Below are 12,074 nucleotides of genomic sequence, written 5' to 3' on the forward strand. Positions count from 1 at the left end.
AGCCTAGGCATTAATGGGAGGTGTGAATAGCAGGCCTTGACTCTGTATTAGTACTGCTCAGCAACAGCTAGAACATTCATGTGTTGCCAGTGCCGATACCAGCACAGATCCAAAATACAGCCCTTTACCAGCTACCATGAGGAAAATTAACCCTATTGCAGCCAAGATCAGCACAAATGGCCTTATCACTACAATGCTATCTTTTACCCCCCGATTGCTTATTTATTGAGAAACATCTTATGCCTTCTTTTAAGCTTCTCAGGGTGAGGTGAGCCTGTGCGAGCTGACTTTGCTAGTTATGTTGTTCCTGTGTATGTGTATAGGCAGAAAGAGTAAAACAAGAGGACAGTATTACTTGTGAGGGTTGAGAACAGCAGTATTTTATAGGCAAATAATATCATTTGGTTTGCCATCATTCAAATGTTAATGGTGTAAATATTGCTGATACTGTTAGATAAGTTGGTGTACAAGGAAACAGCATGTTTCTATTAGTCCTGTCGGCAAAAGTAAGAATCCTCAAATGGATTGGGATTAAAACAACCCACCCAGATCAGAAGTTTTCAGATCCATGAGGTCTGTTTCAGTCTTATCTCTTCTTCCCGTAAACCTAATTTGTGTGCAAATTTTGTGCAGGAGATTCTGTATGGCACCAATTCCACTGTGAATTCATTTGAGGTAGGAAGGCCAAGAGGTTGCATTGAACTAATTCTCTTCTAATTTTATTGCAATGTTTGCATGTTTAGGTGTTGAGGTAGGAGCTAAATCTAATTTGCCACTTAATTGTAAGTATTTATTCATTTATTTTCCTTTGCACTCAAGTAAATTTCCTTGTTTCCCTCATGTCTTTTCAGGCCAGGATCGCAGTGAAGCCACTTTAATAAAGAGGTTTAAAGGTGACGGTGTTCGATACAAAGCAAAACTGATTGGGATAGATGAGGTTTCTGCCGCACGAGGAGACAAGTTATGCCAGGACTCCATGATGAAGCTCAAGGTGCAGTGAAACATTTAATGTTTAATGTTACGGAGTTAAGGAGAACAGTTTCAGCTTGAACTTTTACTCATTCTCCTTTCGTGACACTGGGTCTCACTCTGGTTAATTATGTATTGAAATCAACCAATTTTAAGTGAGTTCCTGGCTGGTGTTGCTTATCCCAGTTTAATTTTAATACATTATCTCTGAGCTCAGTAGTTATTCATGATTGACACCACTACAGTTTGTCCACAAATTATAAACAACACATCTATAAATTGAATACTTTTATTATACAGAAGGGGGGGTTAACCACTGAAGGAAAATGGTATATCAAAACATTTTATATGACAGTGCTAGTTGACTACAGCCCTGCTTTGACCATTACCTCCTGTTGGAACAGGCAGGAAGGGGTGAATATGGTGTGCAGGTAGCCAGGTGCAGAGGGGAACTGGTGTCCTCACTGGGAGGAGAATGTCTTGCATCTGTACTGACAGGGTTGATGGGTTACAAAATCAGCAGTGCACCGAGAGCACAGAGCATGAGAAGATAAAGAGGAATCCCCAGAGTCTGGGGAAGAACCAGCAGTGACAAAGGCAGATTTTGAGCAGACTGCGAACTCGGAGAGAAACAAGAGCCTGAAAGCACTGGTAGTGTAAGAGGGTGGACTTTGTGGAGCCTGGCAGACATCTCTCTCTGAGTCTTTTCTTACAACCCTCAAAAAACATAAGAGCTCTCCATACGAAGCATCCTTTACGTCACCCTGGGACATGTGGAAGAGCTGGGGTCACTGAGAAGGAAGGATAGGTTATGTTTTCCTTGAGGGCAGTGTTGGTTTCCCGTCTGCATTGCAGGGTTACAAGCTAGGTCTAGGAGTAAACCCTCTGCATTTTTCTTCCTTCCAGTTCTCTCCGCAGCCCTCTGCCACGAGAGCTGATGGATTTTCCATTGCTGATCTTTTCAGGAGGAGAAATCACTAAATGATATCTTTTACACTCCCGACCAGCAGGGTTCCAGTCCCAAGGAACTAGGAGGAATAAATTATTCATGAAGAAACAGCAAAGGGTGACATACATCTTATGGTTCAACAATCTAAAAGCAAGATCCGGTAGATACTTTACAAATCAGTTACAAACACTTTATGGCAAGCAGAAGCTAATCTGCACTAAAAGGTGCACTGTTGGTGTGTCACATCTGCCACAATATTCCTATCTGTTAATTGTATACTGGCTATTTCTCATCATTTCATAGTTCCTAGAAGCAGTCTGGGAGAGTTGTCACTGTTCTGCACATGCCTTTTTGTCTCTCTCCTCCAGGGATTACCATTTCCATCTCTCCCAGCCGCTTGATACCTGTCTGCGCAGTGGCGAGATTGATCTAAACAGTGCTGGGAGATGACTAAAACCATTAAGGGAGGGGAGCATTAGAAATTCATGTTTGTATATAAGGCAGCGTAGCGTGAAGTTATCGGCTCTGGAAACACAGTGGTTTAAGCCAGCCATAAAGTTTTGGGGTGCTTTTGATAAATGACTTTTTCTCTGTAATTTTCATGGCTGTGTAATGTCTGTAAACTCAACATAAAAGAGATGCTGAAATTGCAGAGTACCAGATAAAGGCTAATGATCATTTATTTACTAATGCAGTTGATTATATTTCATCTTAGGATAGCATTATTGGGCAGGGCAGGCTCTTGAGAAGGTGGAAACAAGTTACTACTATATGGGAGAATAATGCATGAGAAGCATATCAACTTACAAAGTAAAAGCCTGAGATCATGAAAACTACTGACCCTCAATACCAGTTTTTTTTACAGTAGAGGTGTAGTTTGATTTTGAGAATTATATTTTTCTTCTATGAAAAGCTCAATTTGCTCATTCCAGATGAATGTGGCCCTGAAGCAAGCTAAAGTTGTCGACACTTTTTCCTTCCACTGCTTGTTGGTTTGTGTTCCTTAAGAGAAGAAAGAAAACAAAACAGCTTGTAGCTGGGAAGAGTGTGCTAGGAATGACCTTCAGCTTCCTTCCATGAAAACGAATTTCATGGAGGATTAGCTAGTGCAGGGGTTGGAAGCGGGAGCACATGAAATGCTCGCTGGGTAGCATAAAGAGATGTGGTACCTTGAAAAAAGAGAGTAAGCCAGAAGTAAGAAGGGGGGGACTGTTCCTGGAAAGCCCTGAAGGTTTCCTAGGGAAGTGGTGAATCATTCACAAGCAAATCTTTGTGCTGTGCTGTGGCATCTGGAAGAGTAATGAAACCAACCCAACTGTTCTTTGTTTCAATAGGGAATTGTTGCTGCGGCTCGTTCGAAAGGAGAGCATAAACAAAAAGTCTTCTTAACAGTCTCCTTTGGGGGAATCAAAATCTTTGATGAGAAGACAGGGGTAAGTAAAATAACCGGGTGATGGAACAACACTGAATCTTTCCTGGCATGTTTCTTTAAAAGCATTTCCTTGCTGGGCAGTAATATCTCACCGGTGTAAAGCACACCTGAAGCATCCGAGCAGCTTTATAAAGGGTTATCATATATCACAGTGAGCTGTTAGATGGCCGAGGTGTGAAGTGTAGCGTGGGGACATGGTTTATTGTAGAGCCTTGTTCTGGATATTTCTGCAGAACCACTTGAGTACACAGATGATGCTCCTTAGGTGCATAAACATTCCCAGCTCTGAGTCCAGAAAGTGGCAAGAGGGGGTTTGTTTTCCTTCTGCCAGATAAATAGTTGCTTCTTGGAAATACCAGCCCACTGTTTGTAGGGGACTTTAGCAGTACATGGTACAGACTGGCATCAGTGTCCATATGGGTTTTCTTATCCAGCCTGGGCCCAACCACAGCCATCCTCTGGATGCTGCTTAAACCTTCTTGGTAATACAGGTCGAGTGATTTTTGAGAATCTAATGACAAGAGATTAGGGCTAGAGGCTAGAATTGCCTTGGATTGGGCTCCTTGTGTCGTGAGAAGTGAGGGCAAGAGAACAAGTTGGAACAGGGAGCTGCAGACAACTGCAGGAGAGTGAAAGCTTGTTTTCCCCACTGATGTCTGAGACAGAGAGAGAAAGGAAGGGCAGTGGGAGCTGTGGGGCTGCTGGGAGCAGCACACACTTAGCTGGGATTGACCTGAAGATGTCCCAGGGAAATCACATGTTTATTTCAGGTCTGTAATTCTACATGAATGCAGTTGTAGTCAACATAAGTCCCCAGGGATGCTGGGGAGTGACTCTTCGTCAGGGACTGTAGTGACAGGACAAGGGGTAACGGGTTAAAACTTAAACAAGGGAAGTGTAGATTGGATATAAGGAGGAAATTCTTTCCTGTGAGGGTGGTGAGACACAGGGATGGGTTGCCCAGGGAAGCTGTGAATGCTCCATCCCTGGTGGTGTTCAAGGCCAGGTTGGATGAAGCCTTGTGTGGGACGGTTTAGTGTGAGGTGTCCCTGCTCATGGCAGGGGCATTGGAACTGGATGATCTTGAGGTCCTTTCCAACCCTAACTGTTCTATGATTCTATAATGCAATATACTGATAAGAACAGCAGTAACAGTCTCCTGTGACGTACTTGGTGACCATAAGAATCAGTGCTTTTGTATTGTCAGTGCTAGAAAAAGTATATATTGCATGGAATCAGAGGCAAAAAATAGTGGAAAGTTAGAGGTGGTTGTTTGAGGGTACCAAGCAGCAACTCATCCAGTAGCATCTGGTCGAGGAAGTTGCAGAAGGCATTTATACCTTATGCAGCTTTTGCCACAGCAATAGCATGTTTGCTTTTTTAAATTGCTCTGAAAGAAGAAACCTAAGCAAAATATTATAGTACTTAGATCTAAAGCAACAACACGCAAACTGCTTAAATCCTAATTAAGAAGATCTTTACAGCAGTTTAAGCTCTGCCTTGAATTTTAAAAAGCTCTTGATTTAATCTTTTGAAAGAATAACTGTTTAAGATGATGTCAGAAATAAGACCCTACTGATGGTAGATAAAATTATCCTTGCCAGTTAATTTATATTATTAGAAAATCAATGTCATTGAGCTTACTGATACATAATATGAGTACTTAGTAATGAAAAGCTCATTTGGAATGTGTTGTGTACAGCATGTGTAAAGTGTTCCTACAAAAGCAGTGTTTAAGAGAGCATTGCTGAGGTTACAGCCTGTGCTCAGAAATGTCAGATTGCACTGAGGCCACAGTTGCTTTCCTAAGACTAAAGCCTTTTCTTGGACAAAGAAAACAGAAGAAAAACTAATCCTTTTGTGCTTGTCTCTGAATGTTTCACAAACATTGGTTGTCTTTTCCATTAAATAAAGAGGGAAAAGGATATGTGTTTTAGAAACAAGGGTATAATTTAGCCAAATTGCCTTTCCTGCAGCATCCTGCACGCAGTCCTATCTTCAACTGGTAAGGTGGGAACATGAGAACAAGTCTCTTTCATTTCATAACTTTGACACTTTATACTCTAAATCTGACATGACTATATCATCTTTATAGTAGCTCTGTCACTCACTGAGGCTTAGATTGAAACCTTTAAATCCACCTTCCAGATGCCTGCTCCTGAGCTGCCAGAGTGATGGACAGGAATATTGAGTTGTCCTTCTTGAAAAGGAGCTGTGACAGAGGGATGTGGGGATCTTTCAACATCAGTTTTTACACACTGCTTTGAAAGCAGGAGAATTGTGCTTTCCATGCCAAGGTCTTGAAGCGCAGGGTGCCTGAATTCTTCTGCCGGTTCTTCACAACCACCATCCCTTCAGCTTTCTCCCCCAGCTTGAGTCTCTCCATGTTCCAGAGTATCACACCCTGGTCCTATTCTTCTCATAGTCTATCATCCAGCCTCTCTCTGCTTTGCTAACCTACAGTTGTCATCTCATTCCCATTCTTGATGGTAGTCATGTACAGTCCTAACATACGAAATACAGTGGTTAGCATCGGCAGTAAGTCATGGACTGACTCCAACAGTATCTCTGGGCTCCCCGAGCCCACAGGAGCACTACTGAGGCAAGGTGCTTTCCAAAGCACAAGAGACAGATGTTTAGGGGTGATGCACTGTGTCTCAGCCATATGTCTTTGACTCATCCTGGTGTAAAGCTAAGAGATGACAGCTGTTGTAGTAGTAAATGATAGTGCCTGCGTAGTCTCACATTGATGTCTATGTGCTTAAGTGACCTCCAGAGAAAGTTGCAATCCTGTTGTAATGTGCAGCCTCCTATCCTCCTATAAGGCAAAATAAGGATGATGTAGTTAGGTAATATATTATATTACCTAATAATAAATATATATATTAATATTAATAAAATATTATCAGTAATAGGATACTGATAATCCCATCCTGAAGAAGCAACAAAGAAAATCCCACAAACTGGCAAACCTAGGGATGTACAATAGCTTAGCCTGGCTTTTTGGATGAGAAGGAAGCAAAAGGGGTTGCAAAAAGGTTATGTTTTGCTCACACACATTTTCTGACATCTGAGTTAAACTGAAGTGTTTATAAAGTCTGAAGGCTGATGCTCGCATTCATGCAACAGGGCAAAAAAAGTATGCCCTTATTAGGGAATAGCCTGGATAATCTTGGATTTGCTTTCTCCTTTTACAGCTCTCCTTGCCCCCCACAATGCTTTCTCCCTTAGTTGTGTTGCCATGGTTTTGGAATTCCCAAAGGGATACTTCAGGCCAGAGCAGTCATTTGCTGTTTACTTGGGAAGATTATTTATCTCTCTAGAGTGTCCTTTCTTAATTTTTATCACTGGCTATTGCAATCCTGTCTGCCACAATGTCAGTCTGATGTGATAGAGAAAAAATGCTCAGGGTAAAAATGTAGGCTTCTGTACGTTTAGTGTCTTAGGCTATTGCTGGATTTTAATTTATCCCAATAAAACCTCGATTTGTAGCTCAAAACTAGCAAATTTTTTAAAACTGGCAGTGTCATAACTGACTTCATACAGAGGATTTAGGGGAATTGCTCCATAATTCATTGCAGATGAAAGGCTGTAGTTGGGTTACTACTAAAAATGATAAGGAAGGGTTTTCCCCTGGTATTTTATAGCTCCCTTTAATATGTTCCAGACCTAATATTCATCAAAAAATATTGATTTTAATAATGCTGTTATTCCAGCTGTCAGGAATTCTGCCCTTTGAGTGCATTTGTCCATGAATGAGATTAGGTTGAAGGTGGAATATCATTTGGGAAGAATTTATCTCACCAAGAAAAATACAAGAAGGGTTTGCTGTGGGTTTGCTCTGTAGATGCAATACCATTTAGTTCATCTATAGCACTGCAATAGGAATTATAACTCCTCTCATATATTTCCTCATTCTATGCCATGGATCCATCTAAATAGATCCCTTCATGCCACTTTTCAACCACTTGTCAGTGTATTTAGAATAGGGCGGAAGGGCCCTGCTTAGCAGAATTCACCTTGCATGTCTGTAGGTTGTGTATATTGTCCTATAGCCTCACTCAGTAGCCTGCTTGCATAGGCAGGACAGTATCACCTCTTGAGAATTAGAGTTGTTGAGCTGTTAAGAGTCCAAAATTGTCTTTAATTTGACTAGCAGAACGTTTTCCTATTTTACGTCCAAAACTGTCATTGCACATGCGTTTAAACCCTATTTTTTCTTATAAATGTACCTTTTTTGTCTGCTCTCATATGTTGGCCAGTCATCCTACTTGCTTTCTCCAAAATTTTTGTCTCACCTGAAGGAATACATATTATTTTTAATTTTAAAAGTTAAAGTTATCACTATTATCACTAAACTGTCACTAAAATTATCACAATTATCACTAAACTGGTACTTTTTCTACCCAGGGTCACTTCAGAGATGTCATGGCTACATATTATATGAAAATACTTTTCCTCTATTTATTCTGTCCTATTCACCTTGGTTAGATCTCAAGCTGAAGTACATCCTTTGTTAGTAGACTTTCATGAGTGTTCACTCGTGTTTTCAAAAGCATGGTCTATAGAAGGCAAAAAGGCAAATAGTTGCATTATTCTATTTAATATTCTCCTTTTCAGGGTGGAACTTAGTGGCTAAAACCCCAGTAACTCCGAATATAAAAGGATGTGCACAATTCTTAAAGGACCATCATTGTTCTCAGCTATTTATGAGTATTATTTTGTTAATCACACACATCAGGCTATCTCCCTGCGATAGCTTAGTAATGCTTCATTAGACATGCGTAACTAATATGGTCTCCACAAAGAGGCTGTAATTGTCTCATTGTTTATTTATGTACCAATAAATCTTTGTTTGCTGGAAGTTACTTTCCAAAAATGTATTTAAAAGTAACAATTAAATTCTATAAAATGCTTGGAAAAACCCCCATTTTCTTCTACACTCATATAATAAGGTAGACTTTTAAACTCATGTTCTTTCTAATTGCAAAGTCCTGTTGACTAATGGAAAACGCAGACACTATGAAAGAGAAAGAAGATGAAAGCAAATAACTACTATTTGGCTTGAAGTAAAGAATCATTTCTGTCAAAGTAAAATCTTGCATCAGCTCATGGATATGCAAATTGCCAGAATATACTGCAATATATAGCTTTCTATGAGCTATTGTTAGAGATTCATTATTATTAATTATTAATCTATATTCCATGTTTCTTGAAAAGCATGGTAGAGCTGTATCAGTATCTTATTTGTGAGCAATACACTAAACAGGCAGATTGTAACGCAGTTTATGAAGATAACAGCCATATCCCCTGTTTTTCCTATTTTGTCCTATGCAACACCCTGAAACTGAGTTTCGTTTGTGTTGTCTGTTATATACTTTGGAGGGGTTGGCTAGTTTTTCAGAGATGTTGACCCATATATTTATCAAAATACAGGGCTTGGGCACAGCCTGTGGGATTATGGAATATCTAGGAATACTGTAAGTGTCTGGTTGGGTTACAGTCTTACATAGAAGTGTTGCAGTGTTTTATTCATGTTTTATTAATTTCATTTGTAGCCATTTTCTTCAGGCTGTCAGTATGAAATCCACGAATGAAAACATATGTATAAATACATGCATTTCATGTTGTCTGTATACTCTCATTCTTGTTATCTATGCCTTACTCTAACCTTTCTTTTCTTTGAGGAGGATTATGTGACTCTCATGGAGAACGGTATTTACCTACTTAAGAAGGTATTACTCAGTGAATAATAGCTCCTTGTTCCATGGAAGGGGGACCAGACCTTACCTGTAGTATTTTGTACAAAACCAGATTAATTTGCCTTTTCATGCTGGCCACAGAGCTAGTGGTTGATCTTCTGCTGTATCTTTTCATAACGTCCAAATAAATAAAACAGGTAGTGGGCAGTTATAATCCTGCTGGCTTCAGATTATTCTCTTGTAGCAAGAAGTTACGGCTCTCGTATAGTCCAGCCACTGGTTTAGATGCCTACATCTTGCCCATCTTCCTGAACCTTGAAGCTCTCTTGACCTTATAATGCACAGATTTTTCTAAAGTTGTTGCTAACACGTCTGTAAAGCATTTTCTAGCTTGTTCTGAGACGTTATCAGGTTTGTGCCGATAACCCCAGGATTTGCTGCTCTCCTCCATTTGATGTGAATGATAGTGTTAATTATGCTGATAGATTGCTAACAGAACGGCTAAACTTGGCTGAAAGGAAATTTTCGCAAGATGAAAATTCTCACTGTTGGCAGAAGATACCTCGTGTAAAATGTACCAAAGGTACTCCTTGACTTTGCTGGAAATCTGTTGGTTCTGGCATCTCTGACCAGAAATCGAGGTATGGTTATGGATCTGTAGTTATTCCTTGAAGCACATGTGCTGGAGCAGATGAAATGTCAAACTGTCAAGTCTCTATCATCGAGCCTCTCTGAGTATTTATAAATAGAAATAAAAGAAGGAATTCATTTCATCCGCTCTCTGCTCGCTCTGCAGTGAGCAGGAGAGATGATGTGATTAGTTCACTGTGTTTCTGTGTTTGCCAGAGCATAGTATTGGCCAGGAGATTGTTAATGGTCCCTGCTGGGGGCTCCTTCCAGCTCCAGGCCCAGAGGTGGTCCCTTCATTTCTTTGAAACTGATCTTCCTAAAATTCCTGCTTGACTCTCCATGGTTGATCTGAGGCACAGAACTTTGTTAGCGTCATTAACTTACCTGAATAAAGTCCTTCCTCCGTTGCTCTTGTCTCTGGATTTTGCCCCTGTGTGTCTAATTTCTCATTCTCGCTCCCACAGTTTCCATCTGGGATTTCCTGGATGCTCGCTGTTCTTGATCTCTTTTTCTTCCTGCTGTGTTTTTTTATGAGAGTTACTTCATTCACACATGTAAATTCGGTTATTGTGTCAAACCAAATGATGCCAGCCCTGACATCTTCTCTTCAAATCTTGACCTGTCTCTCCAGCCCTCTCCGTGCGCATTTAGCCAGCAGTTCAAGCTTAACGTGGCTAAACCAGGCCTTCTAATCCTGACTCCCAAAGGTCCTTCTCTGACCTCCTTTCGGAACACTGAGGAAAATATCAGCATCATCCATTATTCAGCCCTGTAAATTCAGCAGCCTTTTTGACTCAGTGTTGGTTTCGATTGTCCCACGCAGGGTAACTTCAGATATTGCAGATTCTTCTTAACTGCTGTGAAATACAGCATTTATTTTCATGCTTACAGTTTAAAACCCACTCCTGCCTCTCTTCATCTTGTGTCTCAATTGTTATCCTTCCCTTTGTCCTTGACAAATATGACTTTTAGTTTTGAAATCCATCGTGACTGCCAAGATTGCTGTCTCAGCTTATTCTTTTGATCATGTCACACTTCCCTTTGCATTCCTATGCTGAATCTGCTTCTGTATTTTATCAGCCTCCTGCCCTACTCCCTTTTGGTTTTTCCCGACTTTTCATGGCTGCCTTTACTCTTTATCAACTTATAAGGAGTCATTCCACAGTACCGGCTTTCATCATTCATTTATTCAGTTTTCAAACAAACGACTCCGAGCCTCTTCCTATCCTGCCCATCACACTTTGGAGGAATTATTTATCCATTTTCATGCAGATCCCTTCAGATTCCTCCATGATGGAGGGCATCTACCAGGGCAGTGAGTGAAGGACTTCTCCATACCTGAGGGTTCATGAGGATGAGCTACTGCAGTCATGCACGTCAGCATTATCCCAGTGGGCATTGGGCCCTTAACTTTCAAAGGCTGGAATTAAAATATAAAGTCTCCGGGATTACCTTTTAAGTTTTTTAATCAAAATTATGTATTTATAGGGCTTTTTGTAAGAAGTGTTGGGTCTTGGACCATGCTGAGGATTTCAAAGGACTGCACTGATAAAATCATTAGTGAAATCTTAGTAACAACAATAAAGAACATACTGAGAAAGTCATATTTTGCATGTTCCTTTGAAAATGGTGACATCTGGGGCCAATCTGAATTGGATTGCATTGTCCACAGCTTCTGCCTGAAAAAGATCCCTCTGGCCAACTGGGCGTCTTGCTCTTTTGCTTGACACTTTCCCATTTTTCTACTTGTAAATATGAATAGGAAGACATGGCATTTGCTGTTCTATATGCAATAAATATGTTTAATTAGAATATAGCAGAGCAGGGGACTTAAAACCCAGCTTATTGCTCTTACAAGGCATTTATAGTCATCTGACACTTCAAAAGGGAGACAGTAACATTTTATAAACAGCATTTGAGAGTTAGCAAAACGTAAATGTCAGATGAACCTACTTCTGTAATTACATCCCTTATTGACTATTGTAATTCATTTCTTATTGGCCTTCCAAACTGTGCCCTAGACAGTTTGGACGGTTCAGCGTGCTCCACAGGGATTTTTAATAGCCACAAGCTCATAGAGATGCGTTTTATAGACGTCCAGTTTGCTGTATGAAGATTGTAAAAGTCTTCTGTTTTGTAGAGGGGGTTTTTTGTCACTGTGGAAAGAAAAAGAGCCCAAAAGGCAAAACTCAGATGTGATTTTGCACGTTGTGAAGTCTGAGGGTTTTAAGATCTAGCACTGTGGTTTGATCGTTCAGTCTTTCCTCCTAACACTTGGCATACAGAGGAAGGCTGATACTTCTCTCCTTCCTCTCAGCTGGAAATGCTCTGATCTAGAGCTGTGTTCAGCTTTCTTGTAGTCAGTATTGTGATATTTCTGACACTAAGATAA

At 40.4% G+C, this 12,074-nt stretch overlaps 1 protein-coding gene across 11 annotated transcripts in view; it reads left to right on the plus strand.

The window, feature by feature from the left end:
• The window catches only part of DAB1 (DAB adaptor protein 1), a 484,717-nt gene that overhangs the window by 418,310 nt on the left and 54,333 nt on the right, over window positions 1-12,074 (plus strand). For all 11 annotated transcript variants that reach the window (XM_065673261.1, XM_065673260.1, XM_065673259.1 and 8 more), the window contains 2 exons: window positions 852-991; window positions 3,253-3,351. In XM_065673261.1, coding sequence (XP_065529333.1) covers window positions 852-991; window positions 3,253-3,351 — 239 coding nt within the window. The remainder of the gene's footprint in view (window positions 1-851; window positions 992-3,252; window positions 3,352-12,074) is intronic.

The sequence above is a fragment of the Lathamus discolor genome, chromosome 3 (assembly GCF_037157495.1).
Source record: "Lathamus discolor isolate bLatDis1 chromosome 3, bLatDis1.hap1, whole genome shotgun sequence".
NCBI lineage: Eukaryota > Metazoa > Chordata > Aves > Psittaciformes > Psittacidae > Lathamus > Lathamus discolor.